At 40.3% G+C, this 27,902-nt stretch overlaps 1 protein-coding gene and 3 long non-coding RNA genes across 4 annotated transcripts; all 4 read right to left on the bottom strand.

The window, feature by feature from the left end:
• Positions 1 to 10: 10 nt before the first annotated feature.
• LOC139189724 (uncharacterized) lies at positions 11 to 941 on the bottom strand. Its single transcript, XM_070808882.1, has 3 exons — positions 652 to 941; positions 393 to 569; positions 11 to 314 (listed from the first exon to the last, which is right to left on the bottom strand). Exons 1-3 carry the CDS (start codon positions 937 to 939, stop codon positions 258 to 260), a joined length of 522 nt encoding a protein of 173 aa, XP_070664983.1. The 5' UTR covers positions 940 to 941; the 3' UTR covers positions 11 to 257.
• Positions 942 to 10,824: 9,883 nt separating this feature from the next.
• On the bottom strand, positions 10,825 to 26,120 carry LOC139189576 (uncharacterized). Its single transcript, XR_011573344.1, has 2 exons — positions 25,997 to 26,120; positions 10,825 to 11,601 (listed from the first exon to the last, which is right to left on the bottom strand). It is a non-coding gene; the product is annotated as an uncharacterized lncRNA (long non-coding RNA).
• On the bottom strand, positions 20,210 to 20,891 carry LOC139189714 (uncharacterized). Its single transcript, XR_011573570.1, has 2 exons — positions 20,790 to 20,891; positions 20,210 to 20,614 (listed from the first exon to the last, which is right to left on the bottom strand). It is a non-coding gene; the product is annotated as an uncharacterized lncRNA (long non-coding RNA).
• On the bottom strand, positions 21,032 to 21,566 carry LOC139189713 (uncharacterized). Its single transcript, XR_011573569.1, has 3 exons — positions 21,333 to 21,566; positions 21,152 to 21,249; positions 21,032 to 21,068 (listed from the first exon to the last, which is right to left on the bottom strand). It is a non-coding gene; the product is annotated as an uncharacterized lncRNA (long non-coding RNA).
• Positions 26,121 to 27,902: the final 1,782 nt, after the last annotated feature.

The raw sequence follows: 27,902 nt of genomic DNA, 5'->3' as shown, positions 1-27,902 counted from the left end.
GACAAGAAGGTTGTTTCACGTCAACTTTGCATACCCAGAAAGACTTGGGTTGCATATATTTATAGCCAATATACATATTAAATCATCTATTCCAGGCCTCCATGGTCTATCCACATCAAAAAACAAGCATCAACATCATCTATTTCAAAACCACCATGGTCTTCACATCCTCCATCAGAAAACAAGTGGTAACATCAACTAATCGAGGCCTCCTTGGTCCATAAACATCAAAAAAACAAGCAGCAATATTATTTATTTCAAAGCCTGCATGGTCTTGCTTGGTTCCCCATCCCTTTGTATCCACCCCTTCTCACCTAAATCAAAGAATTGATTCAGTAAATCAAATCCAATTGGCATATAATGTATGAGAAAATAATCAAAGATAAACTTACAGGTTGTTTTCCCTTTCCTTGTTGCCCTGCTTGAGAACTGACATGTTGCTTTTTCTTTCCTTGAAAGTTAATTGGAGCTCGTGTTTCGGTGTTCCCTTGAGACATTTGTGTCCCTGAAGTTTGAGAGTTTGCTTGGGCATTTTGAGTTGTTGCTTGAGTGTTTACTTGTTGAGTCTCCTGCATTAACCCAAGAATGAATTAAACTGCAATTCACTTGCTAGTTTGGTTTTTTAGGATTTACTAAAGCATAAATATGTACCTGATTCTTATTTGTTGCATTCGTGTGTTGTGATTTTCCACATCCTACTTTATTGTGCCCCAACTTTCCGCATTTACCGCAAGCTATCTCTACAAACCATTTTCTAAGTCTCTGAGGTTGCGGTGTGTCATTGTGCTCACCCAATAAATTAGTTGGTGGTGGAGGATAGTGTGCTTGTGGCTCAACTTCACCTACAGACACAATTCTCTTTCTTTTTGGCCTGCCAGGTTGCTTCTTGCATGTTGGAGGTTTCAATGGAGTTAAATCTGTCCTATCCCACAAGTCCATTCCAGGAACAGGGTGGATCATAGGATCATAGGAGTTCAAGTAAGCTTCCTTCTTGTAACAGTCATGGACATAGGTGTAAACACTCTCATCTCTAGCGAATATACAAGCAATTGCATGTGAGCATGGGATCCCACATAAATCCCATCTCCTACATGAGCAAGTAGACTCCTTCAACTTCACTACAAACTGTCTACCGCTTAAGTGTTGTACTAGGTACTCCTTCTCACCAGCCATCTTAGGAATACAATAAGTACTTTCCACTTTGCTTTTCTCAATTATCTTGAAAATCCTTGGACCAACTGGATGCTTCCAATTCCTCCCAGCAGCTCTCCTATTGGCCATCCTAAGCATGATATACATGTTGATGTTATCTAGAAGTCCTAAGATAGGCTTATTCCTTGCCATAACAATAGCAGAATTAAAACTCTCACATAAGTTGTTAAGTAGAACATCACACTTATAGTGAGTATTAAAGCGAGATCTACTCCAATTATTAGCAGGCCTATCATTAAGCCATTCCCATGCTTTTTCATGTAGATTTTTCATCTTTTCCATCTCTTCCTTCCACCACGGTATTGTTGTTGCCCTTGCTGCTACCCATAAAATATTTTTCATTTCCAACCCTTGAAAACCAGAAGCTTTGAAGTTTTGATGTAAGTGCCTAACACACATCATGTGCTCAGCAGTTGGGAGCAATTTTTTTATTGCTGATTCGAAACCCTTTTGCTTGTCACTTACAAAAGCCCATGCTAGGCCATTCTCAATTTTCAAATCAGCAATCAAAAGCTCCAAAAACCAAACCCAAGTGCTTTTGTTTTCTATCTTAACAATTGCATAAGCTATTGGGAATAGACCATTGTTGCCGTCAATCCCAACAGCCGTTAAAATCTGTCCAGAATGAGGGCCTTTAATAAAACAACCGTCAACTCCTATGACAGGCCTACAACCTTCCAAAAAGCCTTGTTTGCACCCTGCCAAACACACATAAATCCTTTGAAAAAGAATATCATCACCGTCCATTTGAGTCTTCACCTTGATTGTGCTACCTTCGTTGGCCTTCTTAAGCTCTTCCACATAGTCCCATAATCGTGCATATTGCTCCACATAACTACCTTCAATCACTTCTCTAGCAAGCCTTTTAGCTCTGAAAACTTGGTTTCTAGTAACCACCAAGTTGAACTCTCTTCTAACCTCAGCCATGATGTCATCGACATCCCAATTTGGGTTTGTTCTAAGTCTGTCTATATAGTGCTCTGAAAGCCACCTTGAATCTGCATATAAAACTTTGTCTACCCTCCCACATTGGTGCTCTAACTGCAGGGTTTTTATAACAAAGGTATCAGACCTTGGATTCTTCCTCGCGGCTAAAATCACAAATGGGCAAGTTTCTGACCCTTCACATATAGCCCTCAGCCTCGTCTTGTCATTTTTTTTTAATCTAATAGCTCTACCAGTCCTCATAGAATGATGCTCCATAGCCTCCTTAGCTTCTTTTTTGTTGGCAAACATCATGCCAATTCTAAATTGAGGATTTTTAAGGTCCACTTGCCTTTTCCATGTTTTAAATTTCGGCTTTCGTTTCTTCCTCTTCTTATTTAACTCAATTTCTTCAATATTATCTTCACCTTCATCAAGGCTGTCAAAATCCTCAGAGTTTGCTTCATCCGATGATATATTTCCAGTATGTTCAAAAAGCGGCTCTGCCTCAAAATTCTCTAGCCCTTCTTCAACATTTATCTCATACAATTTATCATCATCTTCAATGTACTCGTACTCACTATCAACAAAGTCGTCATCATTTTCTTCATTTTGCTCACCTTTGTCAGTCTCAGTTTCTTGATTAATACCAATCTCGCCAAAACCATCCAAGTTAAACTCATCATCATCCAAGGTAGGCCACTCCAAAAAAAATTGACTACCAAACTCCTTGCTTGCATCAGGACCCACATAGAAGATCTCAACAAACCTATTTGGTGGTATTTTACCAATAAGGGTGACAATTGTACTGTCAGCCACAATCTCTTCAAATGTCCCTGGCACCCTGTAGTGTATTTGAACTTTCCCTGAGAAAAGATCATTCTCATCATAACCTACATACTTCCCAATTTTTCTAAACTCTAACAATGACAGATAATCAGCTGTCACATGGTCCAAATAGCACACTTGGCCACCAATATAAGCACCATCCATCAAGTAACCACCATGATTCAGTGCAAGAGTACACTTTTCAGGGTTAGCTGCACAAAAAAAAATATAAAAAATAAAAAACAAGATTGAGTGATTAAAGGCAAGAAGCAACAGGTAGAGTAAATGTGCACACCTGCCTAAATAGGCTTAGTAATTGTGAGCATCTGCCTCAATGGCAACATAGACAATACAAGTTCCAAACAAATGCGAAAACAAGTGATGACAAACCGACAACATTGGGACCCCAATGTAGGACCACAAACACTATAATATCAACAAAAGTTGCAGACATAAGAATCTCAAAAGAAAGCATGACAAAGATGCATAAATCAGCTAATAAAAGGTACATCTTCTCCTTGAAAACACCCATATCAAATAACAAAGTATAAAAAGGTTCAAGTTTTCCGGAAAACCTTACAATATTTCGGAGGATCTCCGGTCCACCTCATGACATCCGACAACTCCATCGTCATCGGCTAAACTATCCTTGAAATTAGCTATGGGTATCAACTTCAACCTGGGGATGGGTATTGAATTCAACCTAGGGATGGGCATCGACTACAACCTGGGGATGAGGATGCTTTTATCTGGGAAAAAAATTTGTTTCCTAAATTATCCTTACAGTCAGTGTCATGTGCCACGCACATGACTGAATTTAACGGAATTATTGACGGTGTTAAGGAAAAGGACCATAGCTACACATTTTTACGAGTTGAATGACCAATGGTCATGAAAATAAAGTTGAGGGACCATTGCTCCAATTGGATTAAAGTTGAGGGACTATTTCTACAATTTCCTCTCGATATTATTAAGGAAAAATTAAAATCTCCTACAGTTTTTCTATATCATTTAGATTAAACATCTCTGCTTTTTTTAAATTTGATTAAAGTGCTTTGAGTTGAATATCAAACGAACAAGAATACAAAATAATAGGAATATTATTAAACTAACGAGAATGCCGGAACGGCTACAAAACCCTAAAAGATTACATTGTGACTAGCTTATTCTGTAATGAATAACAAAGCACCCTATTTATAATACTCTATTTATAATAAACTAACACTAATCTCTAACAAAATCTAATTTTAACGGGCTAAGCCCATAAAACCAAACATTCAAATAAACCAAAATACTAATATTTTCAAACACCCCCCGTCAAACTCATGGCGGTACACGACATGAGTTTGCCAACAAGCAGATGTGGATGCAAGCCTCTAAATGCCGATGCCGATGCCAATATCAATGTCGATGCTGATGCCGATGTCAACTTCCGAACAGACAAACAAAAAATCCAACCAATTTTTTTTTTCTTTGCCTGCATAGGCCTCAAACAAGCAACCAATTTTTTCTTGTTTCTTCCTTTTTTTTTTTTTACTCACCTTTTTTTCCTTCTTTTTTCATTCCAATCTACTTTTTCCTCTTTTTTCCTTTGCAGCAATACAGACTTGCGGATACTCCTGCAGGCTGCAGCGTTCAAAGGTGTAGAAGCAGAGTCACGGGACAAAAACGAACGAACAATTTTTTTCTTCTTGCAAACAATCAATACCAATTAACAATCTGAACACGAATGACAACAAAAACAAGCAAACAGATACCAACCCGAAGGATCAAACCTGCTCTGATACCAAGTTGAATATCAGAGTACGAAACGAATAATAATACAAAATAATAGGAATATTATTAAACTAACGAAAATGCTGGAACGACTACAAAACCCTAAGAGATTACATTGTGACTAGCTTATTCTCTAATGAATAACAAAGCACCCTATTTATAATAAACTAACTCTAATCTCTAACAAAACCTAATTTTAACGGGATAAGCCTATAAAACCAAATATTCAAATAAACCAAAATACTAATATTTTCCAACACTTTGACCAATAGTCATCTCTATTTTTTTTAAATTAAAATAATTTTTGAATTTATCTTTTTATCTCCATGATGCAGTTTTCCTTATTTAGTAGAGATATTAGTAATTAAACTATATTTTCTCTTCTTCCAAAAATGTTTTTTGATCAGTTTTTTTTAATGCAAACGTTTAATATTATTTCTTTTTCGAAATAGTTTTTTCTTTTTCAAATAGTTGGTGATCAACATAAAAACTCCGTGTAATTTTTTCAATTTTTTTGTGAATTTTTTTTTTTTTTTTTTGCTGTTTTTTAAGTATAGTTGTTGACGAATTATTATTAGATACAATACATTACGTATATATTATCTGCGGGTACGTTTGAATTTACAAAAATCATTAATTGGTATGTTTATTTGCAATTTGGGTACGTTTGATTTGATACATATTGTTAATATTGGTACATTATTTTATTTTGGTACGTTTTATTTTGTACACATTGTGTATTGGTACGTTTATATTATTCTCAATCCTATTTTCTCTTAAAGTACTAAAAGAAAAACTTATTTCGGTACGTTTGATTTTGGGGAATTTAAAAATATTTTAAACTATTTTGGAAATAAAATATCTTAAATCATAGATAATTAGTGAAAATAAATTGAATCTAATCAACTTTTTTTTTTTTACAATTATCTCTAATGGATGAGAGTGTAATCAAAAGGCTAGATTACAATATAATATGCATATAGCACAAAAATTATGACAAAAAAAGTTTAATCAAATCATTAAAAGGCATAGATGTTTGATCTAGAGAATTCAAAACTGAGGCGTCTATATCAAAAGATCCCTTTAATTAATTGTAATGTGAATCTAGCTTCATACATAAAGAATCTTAGTTATAAAACTAGTGACCAGTTTGGGATTGTTGTACATTTTTTAAAAGTTGTTTATGTTGTACTTTAAGAATAATCAGCTGCAAAGTAAAATAGTTGAGCATGTGGTAAATTTTATTTTTAAAGTGTTGTGTGTATGAAAAGCAATGTAAAAACATTATGATAAGATTTAGTATAAAAATGATATAATTGTTTATAATTGCAAAAATGGACATGATAGTGTGGATGATGATGACGACAACGTGGCGACGACAATGATTGTGACGGTGGTGGTGCCAATAACAGGGTGTGGTGGTTGGGCTACAGAGGTAACAATGGTTGTAAGGTTGCCAACAACGGCAATGGTGATAGTTGTGGTTGTGATCAAGGAAGAAAAAATAGATAATATCGGCGATATATCACCAATATTATCGATTTTTAAGGGGATCGATATTTTTATAACTATCCAAATGGGTTTCGTGATAATATCGCGATATTTTCGAAATTATCGCGATAGATTTGGAACTGGGCACTCGGAGAAGAACGCCGGAGATGGATCTATGCGAACCCGAGCCGATTTCGTCCCAAAAACCTTGCAAAAACACGATTTGAACTTAAATTTCACATATAAGCTTCAATGTGGAACAGAAAGAGGTAAATCGAAGCTTACCTAACCGGAGAAATTCAAGAAACTCGCCGGAGTTCCTACGTTCGCCGAGTTGCAGGGACGAGAAGGAGAGGGAGAAAGACGAGGTTGATGATGACGATGGGTGTCTTCCTGAAGCAGATGCGATGGTGTGCGTGTGTGTATATGGGTCTCGGACTCGGTGTAGAGAGAAATGAGAGTTTCCAGAGAGACTAGGCCGACGAGGCTAAGGGAGAAGAGAGATCGACAGATCTCTGTGCGTGTGTGTGGGAGAAGGGAGAAGAGAGATCGACATATCTCTGTGTCTGTGTGTGGGAGAAGGGAGAAGGGAGAGAAGAGAGAAGAAGGATCGAGAAAGACTGAGGAGTCTCCCTGTGGGTTGTTGTGTGTGTGCGTGTGTAATGAGAAAAAGGATCGAGAGAGACTCAGTCTCTCTGTGCATGCGTTGTGTGCGTGCGTGTGTTATGTGCGTGTGTAATATAATCAGAAATTCAACACCACATGCAACCGCATGCCCATATGCCTTTTTTACTTTGAGAACAATTTTTTAGGAGGAAAGTGTATTTGGATTTAAGACCTTTGCTGGTAAATTTTAAATTTAAAGGTGTGAAAGATTCTCTTTTCTTCTTGGGTACCCCTCATTGTGAAAGGGGTTATATCACTTTTCTTAAATAATAATAAAAAAACAGTAGTATCTACATTAAAGGAGTGGGGGAGTGGACTAAGCATCACAATGGACTAGTAATAATATCCTTCAAACTTGTTTTTAACGAGAATCGAAATTAAAACCTTACAGTTACCAATGTAAAAGAACAATTATTATAATTTTTTTTTAAACAAAAAAAGAAGAAGAGAGAAGAAAAGATAAGCTCGCAGAGGTTGAAAGGGTGAACCCAGTAACTGTCACTGGATTCAGAACATGTGTGCGTGTGTGGTGGCATGTATGTGTGTGTGTGGTTGGGTCACCTCAAATCAGTTAAATAAACATCCTTTAAATCCATCATGTTTGCCAGCTCGCTATATAATCAACTTGATAATGTTAAATCCATCATGCAATGCATTTCCTTTCAATTTTTTGTGATAAACTAATAGATAATTGACTAAACAAACATCCTGCAAAGTTTCAATAAAAATTTCCAAGTTTTTCGTACAATTTCCATGGTTTCCATGTAATTTTTATCGATATTATCCCGATATTTCCATCGATATTTCCGTGTTTTCAAACTACCGATATTTCCGATATTACCGATATTTTCTTCCTTGGTTGTGATGGCAGTGGTGGTGGTTGTGTTTATGGTGGTGGCAGTTGTGGTTGTGGTGGTAGTGGTGGCAGGTATGGTTGTGGTGTAGTTGTAGTGGTGGTGATGGCAACAATGGTGGTGGTAATGGCAATGGTGGTGTAAGGGTTAAGGTTTGTAGTGGTAGGTAGTGATGGTCACTTTTTTCTTCAAAAAAATGTGTCTAGAACAAGGTATTAAATATCGGTAATATCGGAAATATCGGTAATCCGAAAACACGGAAATATCGATGGAAATATCGGTAAAATATCGATATCGATAAAAATTACATGGAAACCACGGAAATTGTAAGAAAAACTTGGAAATTTTTATTGAAACTTTGTAGGATGTTTATTTAGTCAATTATCTATTAGTTTATCAGAAAAAATTGGAAGGAAATGCATTGCATGATGGATTTAACATTATCAAGTTGATTATATAGCGATCTGACAAACATTATGAGTGTAGAAAATATGTAGTAATTAATGAAAGAAGTCTAAACACACCATAATCATTTATATATAATGAATTAGTACAATATTTTACACTTTAGTACCACATAGAGTTCCTATGAGGTTCAAATTTTTCACTATCTTCATCATCTCTATGTGTAGAATGAGTGTATTGTGAAGAGTAGTTATCAAATGATAAATCCCCAAAATAGTGCATGTAATTGTTAACATGCCACCCATATGGATCCGAGATTGGTTGAGGTTGTCTATAAGAAAAATCATTTGAAGATTGAGTCTGGGATTGTTTCCATGAGTCGCTCGATTCCATCCCGACAGGAATGGGATATGAAGGGTAAGGATATGAAGGGTAGGGAAATGGTTGGTTATGAGTATAACCATAGTTACTACTTCCCAATCCAACAGAGTCTGAAGTTCTAGATAACGAGTCATCTTCTTGACTTGACAAAATCCCCTTACCTCTTTCTCTGCGAGTATAGTCCTTCCCTATGGCACCAATTCCTGGTCCTGCCCGCCTACTGCCATGGTCATCATCCTGTGTTGCATGCGTGAAGTTTGCCTCACCAGTGAAGGGGCTCATATATCCGGGAGGTGGTGGTCCATAATAGTTTCCATATCCACCACCACTACCTCCAGCTCCACTACCTCCAGCTCCACTATGTCCTTCATCATTCCTACCTCCGGTGGTAGGTGAGTCTCCTGATCTTGTACTAGAGCTATCATTAGTATCAGCACGATGTTGTGGTTGTGTAGGATTGGAAGAAGGTGGAATTCCAGTGTTTCTTGGTCTTGGGAGGAAAAGTTCATCCAAAGAGTCAGCGCTGCTAGATCCCACCTCCTCCTCTAATACTCTTTCTACATTTATCCCTTCATTACGTGCTTCTTCAGCAACTCTGGGAGCTGGGTTGCCTTCATCATCATCTAAATGAAGAGGTCTAATCCATTGAAAAAGTTGGTTACCCTCCGTATCATCATCTTCACCAACAATATCAAACACATCTAGTGGGTCACCACGGTCGACATGATCTATTTCTGCTTCCTTATCTCGAATTTGAAGCTTCATGTTGTAGTAGCAATAAACTAATTTTTCCAACCTACTATGCGCCAACCTATTTCTTTGCTTTGTGTGTATCAGTGCAAATGTGCTCCAATTTCTTTCACAAGCAGATGAGGAAGCTGTTTGTGATAATACTTTGATTGCTAACTTTCTCACAGTTGGTGCATCGGTCCCATACATGATCCACCATTCAGCTACAATGAAAAACAATGTTGATAAGCCTAATAACTCGAACAAATTCTATTATAAACTTATAGTGAAATATGTTTACACTCACTAGGAGACATTGTTGTTCGAGCAGCAATTGATGTTGGTTCTCCAAAAGTTCTTCTTGCATCTTTAAACCATGTTAGCTGAATTCAATAAATCGTGTTAGTTTAATCCAACAAAGTAATTATTAATATTATAATTTAAGTAATTATTATAATTTAAGTAATTGTGTACCTCATTTCCAAATTGGCCAACTGCTAGTGATGCAGGGTCTAATTTAGAGTATACATTATGTACAGCACGTATAAGGGTACCATCATCTCCAACACCGGGTCTGTATTGGTATCGAGGATTCAAATAATATGCTGTTCAAAGAAACACATACTCTAATAAGAGAAATAAAACTTATGCAACTAAAGAAATGAATTGCAAATTATGACATAATTTATACCTGCTGCATGCAAATCGTGGTACAATGTTTTATACCATCGATCTTCAATTATCTTGATGACCCACCTTGCACCATGTTTTCTTTCCAATTCATCCTTCACTACACGCATCAACTCATATACTGCCCCCATAGTAGGATACACTTATGTGTCAACGATCCGTAAAACTTTGTAAAGAGGTTCAAACAGTTGGCACACATGTTCTGATTGAGTCCAGAAAGCATGATCAAGCACTATACTTTCCACCATACGACCTGTATTTGAGCGGCTGAAATTGTGGTTGGCCCAATCGTCACTAGTGAATAGTTGCTTCAACCCTGCTTTCTTCTTCAGTAGGCTGTCTAATGCAATATAGTTGGTGGCGAATCGAGTGGTAGCTGGACGAATGATTTCTCCTTTGCAAAATTCACGCATCTTTGCCAACAACCAACCGTGATTGTAAATATAATTTGTAATCGTTCTAGCTCTTTTGACCACAGTAGCAACATTCTCTCTCTTCCCCATTGCCTCAAACATGAGATCAATACAATGTGCTGCACATGATGTCCAAAACACATTATGATGCTTCATTAACTTTTTTCCAGCTTTGACAAATGCAGAACCGTTGTCGGTCACGACTTGGACAACATTATGCTCTCCCACCTCCATGATTACATCCTTCAATAATTTGTAAATATACTTGTAGTTCTTTATATGGTCTGAAGCATCAACAGACTTCAAAAAAATTGTCTTTCCCTTGGAGTATACCATGAAGTTTATGATAGACAATCTGGTCGGCCCAGTTCATCCGTCACACATGATTGTGCAACCATTAGTTTCCCACTTTGACCTCAACTTGTTAACATACTCGCCAATGTCTTTATACTCCATATCCAAATATTTGTTTCTTATCTCATAGGGAGTTGGAGGTTGTACTCCAACACCGGCCTGTTGACATCCCACTACCATATTTTTGAAATGATGTGATGATGCTTTCTCAGCAGGGACATTTTCATAGATAAAGAACTTGCTAATTAGACGCCCCATTCCCTCCTTCACATTACCTCCCTTGAAATAACTCCAAACACTCTTTTGACGTGCGTTGGATGACTTATATAAACTTGGGGCTATTGGTGGTGTTGGTTGTGATTCTCTAAGACTGCCTCCCCGTCTCATTTGTGCACCACCACTTGTCCCGGAACCTTGTCCCCTATTAGGAATTTTATGAAGGTGTTCTCTTTCCCATGCTGACTGTTTGGAGGCACGTAATGCTTGTTTCAAACTGCGTCGTTCTTCAGGTCCCATGTCATCATCACATTCGTCCTCATCGTCATCATCATCACTGTCAACCGCTTGGCCAATGACTTCTCCTCGTAGCCCAGCTCGAATATTTTCCATTCCATGTGTTATCTTTTCCTTCTGCTGTTTTTTATTTTTTAATAATGTGCTGATGAATGCCTTCACTTCTGGGGGGACATTATCGCATCGTTGGACATTTTTTGCTGGATCTAATCCACTAAGATGGTACTTAAGTCGTGTCACTCCGCCACTCTTCATTACCCGACCACAATATTTGCAAATTGTGCCATGTTTGTTTCCGTCTATTGGGTCTCCATGTTCCCAAGCTGGATCACGTTTAGTAACTCCACTTGACATCTTAAATGTACCTATATTTATTTTTTATGAAAATTAGACAATTATTTTTTGATAAAATAAGAGAACCTAAATAATAAAGTTATTCTACAGAAGAATTAAATACGAAGTAATGAAAATGAAAATGATTGTAAAAATTTAATGAATAATCCAATTTGATAATAATCCAATTTAATGAATAATCCAATTTAATGAATAATCCAATTTAATGAAGAATAATCCAATTTGATAATAAAACCCAATATTAATGAATAATAATCCAATTTGATAATTAAAAAAACCTAATATTAATGAATAATATTCCAATTTGATAAAAAAAATAATCCTAATATAAAACATGGTGATGAATAATAATCCAATTTGATAATAATCCAATTTAATGAAGAATAATCAAATTTGATAATAAAACCTAATATTAATGAAGAATAATCCAATTTGATAATTAAAAAAAACCTAATATTAATGAATAATAATCCAATTTGATAAAAAAATAACCCTAATATAAAACATGGTGATGAATAATAATCCAATTTGATAATAATCCAATTTAATGAAGAATAATCAAATTTGATAATAAAACCTAATATTAATGAAGAATAATCCAATTTGATAATTAAAAAAATAATCCTAATATAAAACATGGTGATGAATAATAATCCAATTTGATAATTGTTTGTACCATACTTGACCAATCCCGAAACTACCGAGCACCGGCCAACGCTATACTGTCAAGGACCCAGAAGAGTTCCCCTCCGACCAGGAGGCCAATCACTACTCGACACGTGTCAAGATTAGAAGCCAATCAGAGCGCAGCACGTGTCGACATCAAGAACCAATCATAACATGACACATGTCAATGTGACAAAGCTACAAGTTTTTCTATAAATAGGGGTCATTCCCCCACAATATGGCCTAATGCCATTTGTGTTAAATCATTCACAAGAACTCACTAAATTGAGAGCTTGATCCCTTGTACTTGTGTAAGCCCTTCACTACTAATAAGAACTCCTCTACTCCGTGGACGTAGCCAATCTGGGTGAACCACGTACATCCTGTGTTTGCTTCTCTGTCTCTATTCATTTACGTACTTATCCTCACTAGTGACCGAAGCAACCAAGCGAAGGTCACAAAACCTGACACTTTCTGTTGTACCAAAGTCTTCGCTGATTTTGTGCATCAACATTTGGCGCCGTCTGTGGGAAACGACACTTATTCCTACTCTCTTCAGCTGTGTCAAGCTGGTTTCTATCATTCGTACACTTTCTTTTGACCAGGCATCCCTCTCCAACATGGGAAGCGAAGGAAGCCACAGCACACAGAATGACACCCCCCTTGCACATAGTGCGAAACAACGAAAGAAGGAAGGAAAACGAGTTCTTCTTCAAGCTAAAGTCGATGAGTTGGAAGCTCAGAACAACAAGATAGCAATGAGGAATGAGGTCCTCCAGGAGCAATATGAGAAGCTCTTCGAGACACTCCACGAAGCTAGGCAAGCTCAGACACGCGAGCTTGTTGCCCCCGTGGAAGTCAACCATCAACTGGGTGCCCTCCAACATGGAGGGTCACATGCATTCGACATAGATATCCCTGATAGGGAACAGATTACCCCTCCACTTGATAATCAACATGAGGCTTCTCTTAACCCAGTTGCTTCGACCCGAACCATGAGAAGTGGAGGGAGACACCTCTTTGCTGAAGGGGCAGAAGGATCGAAAGCCGTCTTTCGCGATTGTCGGGATTTCCTGAAGCAACGTCGAGAGAATTCCATCCATATAAGCTCAAAGATTAATGACCCAAGGATTTCTGAGAGACTCGGTCCCCTGCCACGGCCCAAGCCGGCCACCAATTTAGGGAAGGGGCAACAAGTCCTCGAGAGACATGAGGGTACAGGGGACTCAGAGGTGTTCCGACAGACATACCCTGGAAGCCAGTACAGCGAGTCCAGGGAAAAATCACATGCCCTTGATCAAACCTTCCTAATTCCAAGAGGAGATGGAGATTTACGAAAGAAAGCTCCAGTGACACATAACTTCGCTCAGGACCCCCTTGTCCTACAACTTCTTGAGGAAGTAAACAAGTTGAAGGCTGAACGTCAGGCTGAAATACCTGACTGGAACCAACCCAGGCCTGGCCCTCTTACAAGGAGGATCCTCAACACCCCCCTTCAAGCAAAGACAAAGCAAAAGCTTGGCTTGCAACTTTATACTGGAAAAGAGGACCCGATTGAGCACCTTAACCTCTTTGAGTCCACCATGGCATACCGGATGCACACCGACGAAGAGCGATGTCTTCTCTTCCCCTCCACCCTCTCTGGTGGAGCTCTAAATTGGTATTGTCGTCTTACACCTGAGACGGTAGACTCATTTGAGGAATTGAGGAAACTATTTGTTTCCCAACACATTTTCCAAACCGATCGCTTGCACTCTGCAGATGACTTGTGTTGATGCACAAAATCAGCGAGGACTTTGGTACAACAGAAAGTGTCAGGTTTTGTGACCTTCGCTTGGTTGCTTGGTTGCTTCAGTCACTAGTGAGGATAAGTACGTAAATGAATAGAGACAGAGAAGCAAACACAGGATGTACGTGGTTCACCCAGATTGGCTACGTCCACGGAGTAGAGGAGTTCTTATTAGTAGTGAAGGGCTTACACAAGTACAAAGGATCAAGCTCTCAATTTAGTGAGTTCTTGTGAATGATTTAACACAAAATGGCATTAGGCAATATTGTGGGGGAATGACCCCTATTTATAGAAAAACTTGTAGCTTTGTCACATTGACATGTGTCATGTTATGATTGGTTCTTGATGTTGACACGTGCTGCGCTCTGATTGGCTTCTAATCTTGACACGTGTCGAGTAGTGATTGGCCTCCTGGTCGGAGGGGAACTCTTCTGGGTCCTTGACAGTATAGCGTTGGCCGGTGCTCGGTAGTTTCGGGATTGGTCAAGTATGGTACAAACAACTTGTACACTATCCGCCAGAAGCCAGACGAGTCATTACGTATGTATGCTGGCCGCTTCAGCCATGAATACTCCCGGTGTGCCGAGGCAGACGACAAGACTGCCCTCAAAGCCTTCACGGCAGGCCTACGTGATTGTTTCTTTAAATACATGATCAATGCCAATACTTGGAAGACTTACTCTGAGGTGATGGCGCAGGCTTATAACCATGTCTTCGCCGAGGCAAAGACATATCAGGAGAAACCCCCTACAACCATCCTTTATCAACAAGTGGGAGGTGGAAGCCAGACTCACCTAAATGAGAAGACCTCGACTTTCCAAACAGCAGTGGCACCTCCCCATGCCTTGCATAATGCTTCACCGAATCAACAGACATATCAATTTCAAGGCAAGAGGAAGGATTTCCATCCTCACCACTCTCCTTTCAGTAAAAAGAGTAAGGGACACTATCCCGATAACCAAGGGTATCGCCACAATAACGCTCGCCCCCAGGCAGTCAATGCAGTGGGTCAAACCCGCGTCAAGATACCCCCTACCCCAAGGTATGAGACATACACGCCCTTGAATGCCACATGCGCGGCCATTTACCCCAGCATAGCTCACCTGATACCAAAGCCAAAGCCGAGGCACCCAGATTACACGCCCCCGAATAACGCGGGCATGTTTTGTTGCTACCATGAGCATAACGGCCATGATAGCGAGAAATGTATCATCCTCCGTGATCGTATTGAAGCTTTGGCACGAGAAGGAAAAATTGATCAATTCCTTCTTCACCCTCAAAGGGATAACCGTAACCAACGCCAGGTGAATGTCATATATTCCATAAGCGGCGGCACACCCATATCTGAATCTTCCAATAGGGCCATGAAAAACAGTGAACGAAGTCTGAGGCCTGGTCACCAAGTGTTTCACGTGGAAGACATCAGGGGAGGGAAGTATCAAAAACCTAACTGGGATCCGATATGTTTCTACCCTGAGGAAGAAAGAGGCATCATCTACCCTCATAACGACCCATTGATCGTGGAGGCTCACATAGCCAACTTTGATGTTCGACGAATCCTCGTAGACACAGGGGCTTCGGTCAATATCATGTTTGCCGAAGCTTTCAGGGCACTCAGTGTAGCTGAACACTTGCTCGATCGCTCGATTTCTGCTCTGATAAGCTTCTCTGGTGATATCGTGCAACCCTTAGGGAGCATACATTTACCCTTTACTATTGGTACAGGCCCTTACACGGCTACCATTACCACTAACTTCCTAGTGGTTGACTGCCCAACGGCATACAATGTCATCTTTGGGCGCACAGGCATCAATGATCTCAAGGATATGGTATCCACGCATATGCTGTTGATGAAATTTCCAACCCCCCATGGCAACGGCTACATCAGAGGAGATCAGCTTAGTGCATGATCATGTTACAACACTTCAGTTAAGCAACAACACTTGCCCGGACCCAAGGAAACCCTGTCTGTACATGACCAAGTCACAAAGACCAGCCTAGATGAAGCGACCTTGGATCTTCCTGATAGCAACAATCAACCTGATGATCCTCGAGATGACTCTTTCACCCAGCAAGCCCAACCTGCTGAAGAGTTGGAGAAGGTACCTATCTCAAGAGATCATCCAGACCGCATGGTGAATATTGGCACCACATTGTCACCACCCCTTCGGTTAGCATTGATATCTTTTTTGAAAGAGAACACTGAAGTCTTCGCCTGGTCATACGAGGACATGCCAGGCATCTCTCCCAATGTCATCTGTCATCGTTTGAGTATTGACCCCAAGATCAAGCCGGTGAGACAGAAGCGAAGATCTTATGACGCTGAACGATACGAGGCAATGAAAGCAGAAGTTGAAAAACTCAAAGGCATAGGCTTTGTCCGCGAAGTCAATTACCCGACATGGGTAGCAAATGTGGTCCTTGTTAGGAAAAATCCGACCAAAGAAAGTCTTTCGCTTCAAAAGGTCTTGTGGAGGATGTGTGTTGACTACACCGACCTAAACAAAGGGTGTCCGAAAGATAGTTTCCCTCTTCCTCTTATTGACAGGCTTATAGACTCTACGGCAGGGTGTGAGCTCTTGAGCTTTATGGACGCTTATTCAGGATACAACCAAATCCTCATGAACCCCTCAGACCAAGAACACACGGCCTTCACTACTGACAGGGGACTATATTGCTATAAAGTCATGCCTTTCGGCCTAAAGAATGCAGGAGCAACTTATCAGAGACTGGTCAATTCAATGTTCGCCGAACAAATTGGGAAGAACATGGAAGTTTACGTTGATGATATGCTAGTCAAAAGCAAACATGCTGACCAACACATCACCGACCTATCTGAAACTTTCACCATTCTAAAGAGGTATCGAATGAGGTTGAACCCCAACAAATGTGCCTTCGGCGTGGGCTCTGGCAAATTCTTAGGCTTCATGATTAGCCAACGAGGCATTGAAGCTAACCCTGAAAAGATCAAAGCAATCCTCGACATGAAAGAGCCAATAACTTCAAAAGACATCCAAAGCCTTACTGGCAAGGTGGCAGCCTTAACCAGATTCATCTCTAAGGCCACAGACAGATGTGCTCCTTTCTTCAAAGCACTCAAGGGAAATAAGAAGTACATTACATGGACGGAGGAATGTGCCAAGGCATTCAGGAACCTCAAAGAGTACATGAGTAAAGCCCCTCTGCTCTCCAAACCAGAAGTTGGTGACACTCTCATCATCTATCTATCGGTTTCGGCTTCAGCAGTCAGTTCTGTTCTTATTCGAATGGACAGTGATGTCGAACGGCCCGTCTACTACGCTAGCAAGGCCCTACAAGATGCGGAGACACGATACTCCAACATTGAGAAATTAGCTCTAGCATTGGTCATGTCTGCTCGGAAACTTCGCCCTTATTTCCAAGCACACGCCATCATCGTGCTTACCAATCACCCTCTTCGACAGATACTCCAGAGTCCTGACACGTCTGGGCGAATGATCAAATGGGCGATAGCATTGGGTGAGTTTGACATCTCCTACCAACCAAAACCAGCCGAAAAAGGTCAAGCAGTAGCAGATTTCATCGCCGACTTCACATATCCTGTTGACATTGCTTCTACACCTGAAGCAGTAGCTTCATTACCATCGGAAGCTCAGAAAGTAGAATCAACGACCTCAGCATGGAGTCTGTATGTTGATGGCTCATCCAACCAACAGGGCTGTGGAGCGGGACTAGTCTTGACTACGCCCGACAAAGTAGCAATGGAGTATGCTCTTCGTTTCAAATTCAAGGCATCAAACAATGAGGCCGAGTATGAAGCCCTTCTAGCAGGATTACGTTTGGCCAAACACCTCGGGGTTAAACAAATTGATATTTTCAGTGACTCCCAATTAGTGGTCAACCAGGTTACCAACAACTTTGATGCTAAGGACAGCTCCATGGCAGCATATCTTGCGCAAACACAACTTTTGCTCAAGCACTTCCACTACCAGATCACCCAAGTTCCTCGAGCGGCAAACAGTCATGCAGACGCCCTGGCTCGCCTCGCCTCAGCTGTGGAAGACAAGATTGGAAGAAAAATTCATGTCGAACTGTTGGCAACACCAAGCACCATGGCCGTAGAAGTATGCAACTTACAACAGGGGGATAGTTGGATCACCCCGATCTATAATTTCCTTGCTCATGGCACCCTCCCAAATGATAAAGTCCAGGCTAAGCAAATTCGATACAAGTCTACCCGCTACCTGATCATCAATGATCAACTCTATAAGCGAGGTTTTAGCCTGCCATACTTAAGGTGTCTTACGCCTGCCGAGGCGGAAATCGTCCTTCGGGAAATACATGAGGGAGTCTGTGGAGATCATGCTGGATCTCGGTCCCTAGCACACAAGACTTTTCGCCAAGGATATTACTGGCCAACACTCCACCAGGATGCCATCAAAGTATCCCGCTCATGTGACAAATGTCAACGATATGCAACTATTCCTCATTCCCCTCCAGAGCCTCTTACTCCTATGATCAGCCCTTGGCCCTTCGCCCAGTGGGGACTTGATTTGATCGGCCCAATGCCGGCAGGGAAGGGCAAAGTCTGTTACGCAGTCGTTGCAGTGGACTACTTCACAAAGTGGGCCGAAGTAGAACCCTTGGCAACCATTACTGAGGCAAAGATAGAAGACTTCGTGTGGAAGAACATCCTTTGTAGATTCGGCATTCCCAATGCGATAGTCACTGACAATGGGCGACAGTTTGACAACAAGAAGTTCAAGTTGTTCTGCTCTAAGTTCAACATCAACTTATGCTTTGCCTCTCCAGCTCATCCCCAGTCTAATGGACAAGTTGAGGCCATCAACAAAATAATCAAGCGCACTTTGAAAACCAGCTTGGACAAAGCTAAAGGCTGTTGGCCAGAATTTGTACCCCAAGTTCTTTGGTCATATCGCACTTCATATCGGACTTCAACAGGAGAAACTCCATTCTCACTTGCCTTTGGCACAGAGGCGGTTGTCCCTGTTGAGCTCGAGCAAGCAACATTCCGAGTCCAGAACTACATTCAAAGTGAAAATGACAAACAACTCACCCTCAACTTGGATTTAGTCGAGGAACACATAAACCAAGCTCACTTGAGGAATGTCGCCTACAAGCAGCGCATCTCCAACTATTATGACTCTAGGGTCAAGCCTCGTTCTTTCAAAATAGGAGATTGGGTCTTAAAGAAAAGATTACTCTGCGACAGAGTCCCGAGTGAAGGCACACTTAGTCCAAACTGGGATGGACCGTATGAAGTCATTGGCATCAGTCGCCCTGGCTCTTACACACTTAGAAGCTCCGATGGCAAGACCCTTGGCCATCCATGGAACGCTGATCACTTGAAGTACTACTACAAATAGACTCACGATGTACAAGTGTTGAGCTATAGCCGTTCGGCATCCTATGTAATGAAGGCCATTTGGCAATGAATTCAATAAAGAGGTAATTTAGCCAACTCAGCCCTCACTCTTTTACATTCATAGCAAGCGATGCCGGAACCCTTCTCAATCAGAAAGCAATCCGTCTTCCACAGTCACTACAAAACAAGCAAATGAAGACCGTGTCAAGCGCCAAAAAAAAAAAAAAAAAAAAAAAAAAAAAAACAGCTTCATCCAAAAAGCTTCACCCGAAAAGCTTCACCTCCAAAGCTTCACCCACAAAGCTTCACCTAAAAAGCTTCACCCAAAAAGCTTCACCATCAAAGCTTCACCTAAAAAGCTTCACCCAAAAAGCTTCACCATCAAAGCTTCACCTAAAAAGCTTCACCCAAAAAGCTTCACCTAAAAAGCTTCACCCAAAAAGCTTCACCATCAAAGCTTCACCTAAAAAGCTTCACCCAAAAAGCTTCACCCGAAAAGCTTCACCTAAAAAGCTTCACCCAAAAAGCTTCACCCGAAAAGCTTCACCTAAAAAGCTTCACCTAAAAAGCTTCACCCACAAAGCTTCACCTAAAAAGCTTCACCCAACAAGCTTCACCCGAAAAGCTTCACCTCCAAAGCTTCACCCACAAAGCTTCAACACCAAAGCTTCACCTACAAAGCTTCAACACAAAACCTTGCTCCAAATAAACAAATTTTGTTCACAAAACCCAAGATGCCCTTGAACTTGTACAAAAACACTTGGGTAAACATAAACATTTTTTGTTTTACACCCACAAGGGCCCAAAATTTTCCTTCTTATTTATTCACTTATATATGTTCCCAAACATATTATAATAGATCCAACAACAAGCCAAAGTCCCAAATTTCATAATGGACAAAAGTACAAGCAATTCATCAATAATGAAGGTGCTACAAAAATTGGAATCTGCCCCAAAATAGAAATCCAACCCAAGAGACTTTTTCTCTCTCTCCCTCTTCCGCCTCCTTTCATCTATCAAATTTCTGCAACCTCTGCTCTTCTCCAATGGAGCTGAATTTTGGACACCCTATAGTTCTTGAGCATATGAACAACTTTCAAGAAGGAACCATTTCTGTTTGAGCGACGGAAATTAAAGTGTTGAAGCTCCAAACATGATAGTCGGCTTCTTGCAGATTTCGAAGCTGTTGTGATGTTTCGAAGATCTGGAAATATTTAACCGTTAGTTCATCCTGAATTTTTGATATGTTATGAAAGAGTCGATGAGGAACAACTTCAATGAAGAAAGCATACCGATCTGAACAAGAGAAAATGGAGTTTCGAAGCTCACAACAAATCTGACGGGTTGACAGACAAATAATAACCAGTCATTCATCATACCTGAATTTCTTGAGTTACACAGCTCCGAGGGATCTCAAATTTGGATATGTTGTAGTTCACAAGCTGAGGAACAACTTCAATGAAGAAAGCATACCGATCTGAACAAGATAAAATGGAGTTTTGAAGCTCACAACAAATCTGACGGGTTGACAGAAAAATAATAACCAGTCATTCATCATACCTGAGTTTCTTGAGTTATACAGCTCCGAGGGATCTCAAATTTGGATATGTTGTAGTTAACAAGCTGAGGAACAACTTCAATGAAGAAAGCATACCGATCTGAACAAGAGAAAATGGAGTTTCGAAGCTCACAACAAATCTGACGGGTTGACAGAAAAATAATAACCAGTCATTCATCATACCTGAGTTTCTTGAGTTATACAGCTCCGAGGGATCTCAAATTTGGATATGTTGTAGTTCACAAGCTGAGGAACAACTTCAATGAAGAAAGCATGCTGATCTGAGCAAGAGAAAATAGAGTTTCAAAGCTCACAACAAATCTGACGGGTTGACAGACAAATGATAAACAGTCACTCATCATACCTGGATTTCTGGAGTTGTACTGCTCCGATGGCTCTCCAATTTGGATATGTTGTAGTTAAGGAATTAACGAACAACTTTCATGAAGACAACTTTGTGATTCGACCTACAGATGATGGTGTTATGTTGAAAAACAATTCCGGTTGTTAGGGGAAATGAAAAACAATTCCACCAAAGAAACATCATTATGATGTTTCATCATTATGGTGTTTTCATCATTATGATGCTTTCATCATTGTGATGCTTCCATCATTGTGATGCTTCCATTATGATGTTAATGCACCAACGGTTACACCTTCTGCAATTCCACTTATTCGGGCCTAGCAACCTTCATAAACAAAATCTATGAAGAAAAAGTCCGGGGCTACCACTTAGAAAACAAAAGAATGAAGTTTTGGTACTTACGACATGGACTATTAGCAAGACACCTCATTCGTCAACTCCCTCGACTAGAGACTTGGGGGACTCCCACCATATGCTACTACGCCTTGGTACTCAAAAGTTCGTGACTACTCAGTGACTTGGATTTTTCAAGTCTCCAACCGAGAAGTTTTCCTCACTCGGGAAATTAAGGGAACACTACCTCAAACTACATGCTTCACTCACAAAGCTTCAACAATACAGGTTTCAACAAAAGCAAAAATTCAAAGAACTTTATGAAGAAGGCTTTGGTGTATTTAACACAATATGTTGAAATGAAGCAAAGCTTATTTATTAATATTTTCGATAAGCCACAAATATGTACATATACATGAGTCAAAATAAACAAACAAAAGGGAGCCTTCACAAAGGTTGCTTAGGGGAAGTCTCAGCAGTCGGTAGAGCCCCAGAAAGAGAAAGCACCGGAGGGTGGTTATCCGGAGCCTCAGTACTTGACAAAACCCCAGAAGGAGGAGGCATTGGAGGTTCATCATTTGAAGCTTCATTACCAGGTACAGCCCCAGAGGACGAAGGCAATAAATGCCTTTGGAACAAACCCACAAACCGCTGATGATCAAGTAAAACCTTACCATCAGATTCCTTCATCTGGTCAAGCTTCCTCTTCATGTTTGTAGCATAGTCATGGGCGAGCCGGTGCAACTGCTTATTCTCATGCTTGAGCCCTCTAATCTCCTGTTTGAGACTCATCACTTCAGCAGCCAATGATTCAACTTGGCGGGTTCTAGCAAATAGGCGTTGGGCCATATTAGACACAGAACCTGCACACTGAACACTAAGAGCCAGAGAGTCCTTAACAGCCAACTCATCAGACCGTTTGGAAAGTAGTCTGTTATCTTTGGGAGTGAGAAGGTTCCTGGCCACCACTGCAGCGGTCATATCATTCTTCATCACAGAATCCCCAACGGTAAGAGGACCAGTAGGGGATATGAAGGATGGGAGCCATATGTTGTCTGGAGAAGGCGTGGCTGTCTCTTCTCCAAGGTTCAAGTCAAAACGACGGTCGGAGGGTCCAGACATTTTCAAATGTGTTGAAGAAGGAAGAGGTCAAACAAATCAAGATCTTAGAAGTGCAAGAAATGAGCTTCTACTGGTAGAGATTCAAGTGTGCTGTGGAACTTAATGTCAGCCTCTATAAAAATCTGCACTCGACGGAGCTTCAGAAATCGAAGAGGCGTTTGCTTTCTCAAAAGCTGGGCTGCTCAGAGACCACGAGGGCCGATCTCAGAAATCGAAGAAGCACCTACTTTTTCAGCCTCGTCAGCACCTGTCACATGCACAATCAGCTTTGCGGAAATTACGGGCACTCTGTCGAAGATTTCTGGTGAAGTAGAAAGCACGTGAATCTTACTGTTCAATCACCGCTCTCCATATGCACCATCAACTCCTCGGGTACCACATATAACTTTGTCAAAGATCTCTGAAAAAGTTTAGGCACGAGAATTTCGAAGTTCCAGCTACCCTACTATTACCCATAAGGGTAAAGGAACAGCACCACTGCTTGACAACTGGAAAGTCCCTATGTGTGTCGACCTCCGTGTTTTGCGGCAAGACAGGTTGGCAAGAACGTCCAACCTTTACTCACATTCGAGAAAAGACTCTCAACATAATTACTTTCTCAAAAACCGGAGCAGCACCGCTTTCCGAATCTCGAGAGTCAGATCCTCGACGGGATTGCTTGTTCGAAAACCGAAGAGGCACAACTCTCAGAACTTCGAGAGCCAGATTTCCTTAGATAAAGCTTGTCTGTAATCTTCACACGTAATATCAGCTTTCCAGATACCACATACCACTTTTTCAAAGTGCTCTGACAAAATTAAAACACGTGAAGCTGGCAGCTCCCACTACATTGCTGTGACCAAGAAGGGTAAAGGAATAGCATTACTACTTGTTATTGGGAAATCCCTATATACATTGACCTCCCTCCTCAACGGACAGGCAAACCTGCAAAAATGCTCAACCCTTTCTCGCATTCGAAAAGGCACCCTCAACATAACCTCTCGAAATACTCAGCTTTATTTCCCCCCGATAATACCTCAGCAAATAAGCCACACCAAGAACAAGAGTATCTCATATCATCAGGGTCGAAAGCAAGAGTATCCCATATCATGCTTTCTCCCTGTCTTTGTCTTTGTCCTTGTCCACACCTGCAGGACAAGGAGAAAGAGAGCAGTCAGTCGGAACCTGAAATCAAACCTCCAATTTGGAACTGACTGCCTGGAGCCTTTGCCTGGTTGCTTACTTAGCATTGCTCTCGAGTACTCATCCTCAACTGCTGTCAAGGTCACGAATTCCACCGGCAAATACCTCATGACAGTTGATCAGATATTGGCTCTTTACACTGAAGCTGCCAAGCGTGGATGAGTCACTATGAAGGAATGTTCTGAAGGACCATTTAAATGCAAAGGTTGCACACCACTTCTGCCATGCAAAAGATTGAAGCAGAAGGTTCAACGGTGAGCTGAAACAGATCACTACAGCACGACACCTTTCCATACCACATTCATTATTCCGTCAACAGCAAAAGTATCCCATATCATCAAGGGCGAACGTACTCTAGATTTGATGGACTTGTTTTGACCCTCAAATTTTTGAGTCGGCCTTATACTCTGAAGGGCACCAGAAAACCCTCCAGCACAGTTCAAGAATAAGCCTGTGGAAAGTTACTTCTTCAAAAGCAAAAGTATCTCATATCATCTCTTATCCATTTGCTTCTCCTTATCCTGGCAGTTGAATGAGAGACAAGGAGAATGAGAACAATCAACCGGAAGCCGAAGTCAAACCTCTGATCCTGGGTTGCTTACTTGGAAGTTTGACTGCTTACCTTGTCTGTCACCTCTTTCGGCAGATCTCCTAGCTCGGCGACTTGGGGGACTCCTACTATAGGGTTTGTATCACACTTGACTAAGCCCGAAACTACAACTAAGCTTTAAGTGAAATTGATACATTACCTTGTGCGTCAACATCAGCTAAGTACACCATTCCCGGATGGAGGAAAGGTACTTCCAGAGAAGGGCAGATGAAGATCAGACCACACTTCGGTACTTAGAAGTTTCGTGATTACTCAAGGGATTGGATCTTGCAAGTCCCCAACCGAGGAGTTTCCCTCACTCGGGAACTTAGGGGAGCACTGTTTGTACCATACTTGACCAATCCCGAAACTACCGAGCACCGGCCAACGCTATACTGTCAAGGACCCAGAAGAGTTCCCCTCCGACCAGGAGGCCAATCACTACTCGACACGTGTCAAGATTAGAAGCCAATCAGAGCGCAGCACGTGTCGACATCAAGAACCAATCATAACATGACACATGTCAATGTGACAAAGCTACAAGTTTTTCTATAAATAGGGGTCATTCCCCCACAATATGGCCTAATGCCATTTGTGTTAAATCATTCACAAGAACTCACTAAATTGAGAGCTTGATCCCTTGTACTTGTGTAAGCCCTTCACTACTAATAAGAACTCCTCTACTCCGTGGACGTAGCCAATCTGGGTGAACCACGTACATCCTGTGTTTGCTTCTCTGTCTCTATTCATTTACGTACTTATCCTCACTAGTGACCGAAGCAACCAAGCGAAGGTCACAAAACCTGACACTTTCTGTTGTACCAAAGTCTTCGCTGATTTTGTGCATCAACAATAATAATCCAATTTAATGAAGAATAATCAAATTTGATAATTAAAAAAACAATCCTAATATAAAACATGGTGATGAATAATAATCCAATTTGATAATAATCCAATTTAATGAAGAATAATCAAATTTGATAATAAAACCTAATATTAATGAAGAATAATCCAATTTGATAATTAAAAAAAAACCTAATATAAAACATGGTGATGAATAATAATACAATTTGATAATAATCCAATTTAATGAAGAATAATCAAATTTGATAATAAAACCTAATATTAATGAATAATAATTCAATTTGATAATAAAAAAAACCTATTATTAATGAATAATAATCCAATTTGATAATAAAACCTAATATTAATAAAATAATAAATAACATTAAACATATTAAAATTATCCTAGGGAATAATTATACAACATTACTTAATTACTTAACAAAATTAACATGTAATTGTTAACATTACTTAATTACTTAAAAAAATTAACATGCAAGTATTAATTACTTAAAAAAATTAACATAAGAGTCCACACAAATTTATTTGTTGTTATATAAATTACAATAATATAAATTTAAGTTTGTAAACTTACCTTAAATATGGAACCGTTTGTGTTCAAGCTTTGGAATGGATCTGGAATAGCTTTGAAAATGGTAAGGGAAATAAAATAATAAATAACATTAAACATATTAAAATTATCCTAGGGAATAATTATACAACATTACTTAATTACTTAAAAAAATTAACATGTAATTGTTAACATTACTTAATTACTTACAAAATTTAACATGCAAGTATTAATTACTTAAAAAAATTAACATACGAGTCCATACAAATTTATTTGTTGTTGTATAAATTACAATAATATAAATTTAAGTTTGTAAACTTACCTTAAATATGGAACCGTTTGTTTTCAAGCTTTGGAATGGATTTGGAATAGCTTTGAAAATGGTAAGGGAAGAAGAAGAAACGAAAATGCTGAATGCCTCTGATACTATCACTCCACCTCTGATAAGGCGTGCCGCATGAAAGAATATAATAGACAATGATACACTGTTCTGCATGTGAAAGAATATCACGAACTCACGCACACGGACACGGTTTCATTATAAAAGCAGTATTATTTGATGTCCATGGTCTGAAACTGCAAAAAGTTATGGACATTTTGTAAAATCAGTCAGGCATCTCAGATGAGATGACCCAACCACATCAAAGGGCCACATAAATTTTTTGCAAGTATTGCTAGAATCTAAAACCAAAAAGTAAGAATATTATTGGTGTTACAGCTTTACAGGTTACGAATGCATTATATAATATTTATATGTCTATATACACAGGTCAACAGTCACCTCACACGACACCACACACACACACCGACATGACACCACACACGCACACATCCCACGCACACTCACCTCTCACACGCATACGGTATTCTCTCAGACTCTCTCGAACCTTCTCCCTTCTCTCTTCTCTGAGTCCCTTCTCCCCCTTCTCCGTTCTCCCACGTCAATTTCCCCCGTCAAGAACAAACACAGATCTCCCAATCCCACCCACGTACGTCTCTCGATCCTTCTCCCCCACACACACACTCACACACAGAGACCCAAGGTCTCTCGATCCTTCTCCCACTCCCACACACACGCACAGAGACCCACATCGTCGCCGCCGCCGTCGTCTTTCGTTCTAGCTCTCTGCGCCGATGGTCCAAGACCTACATACACACATGCACGACCTTCATCATCAGCATCGTCTTTCTCCCACTCCCACACACGCACAGAGACCCACATTGGCAGATCGGCTTCTGCTTCTCCCTCGTCGCCGCCGCCGTCGTCTCTCTCCTTTCTCTTTGCGCCGATGGTCCAAGACCCACATACACACATGCACACCCATCATCATCAGCATCGTCTTTCTCCCTCTCCTTCTCATCTTTGCAACTCGGCGAACTCCGGCGAGGTCGTGCGTGTCGACTCAATTTCGGAACACCTCCGATGATTTCATGGCAAATTTCATATATACAAATGTTCATCTCGTCTCCTTTTTCATTTTCATACCTAGATCGGAGTCTAGGGTCCTGTTTTACAGTCGGCCGGAGCTTCTACAGCTCCGGCGTTCTTCTCCGAGCGGTCAGCCACCGATATTATCGATAAATTCGGTAATATCGCGATATTATCACGAAAACTAGTTGGATATAGAAAAAAAAATCGGAACTTCTCAAAACCGATAATATCGGCGATATATCGCCCATATTATCGGCATTTCGGACCATGGTCTAGAAGGATAAATAACGTTATTTTTTTGAAATTAATAAGCGTTTTACTGGAATTAAAAATATTCATTAAAAGTGAAGCAATATATTTTATTTTTACTAAACAATTTTTTTTTGTTTACTTTAAAATGAAACAGTTTTTGGTGAAAAAAAAAAGCAATACTAAACTGGGCAGAAGAAAAGTTGTGCTTCCCTTCCGTAACTTCCATATGTATCATCAGGTCCCAGT

This window comes from Malus domestica, chromosome 11, assembly GCF_042453785.1.
Source record: "Malus domestica chromosome 11, GDT2T_hap1".
Classification (NCBI taxonomy): domain Eukaryota; kingdom Viridiplantae; phylum Streptophyta; class Magnoliopsida; order Rosales; family Rosaceae; genus Malus; species Malus domestica.
This window is presented reverse-complemented; position numbering and strand designations above follow the sequence as displayed.

What these genes read in the sequence shown, in the direction of transcription:
- LOC139189724 (XM_070808882.1), bottom strand. Translation starts at nt 939, where the DNA reads ATGGACTTGTGGGATAGGACAGATTTAACTCCATTGAAACCTCCAACA. An exon ending in ATGCAACAAATAAGAATCAG is followed by an intron (nt 570 to 651) that starts GTACATATTTAT and finishes GGGTTAATGCAG; the next exon opens with GAGACTCAACAAGTAAACAC. An exon ending in AAGGAAAGGGAAAACAACCT is followed by an intron (nt 315 to 392) that starts GTAAGTTTATCT and finishes TCTTTGATTTAG; the next exon opens with GTGAGAAGGGGTGGATACAA.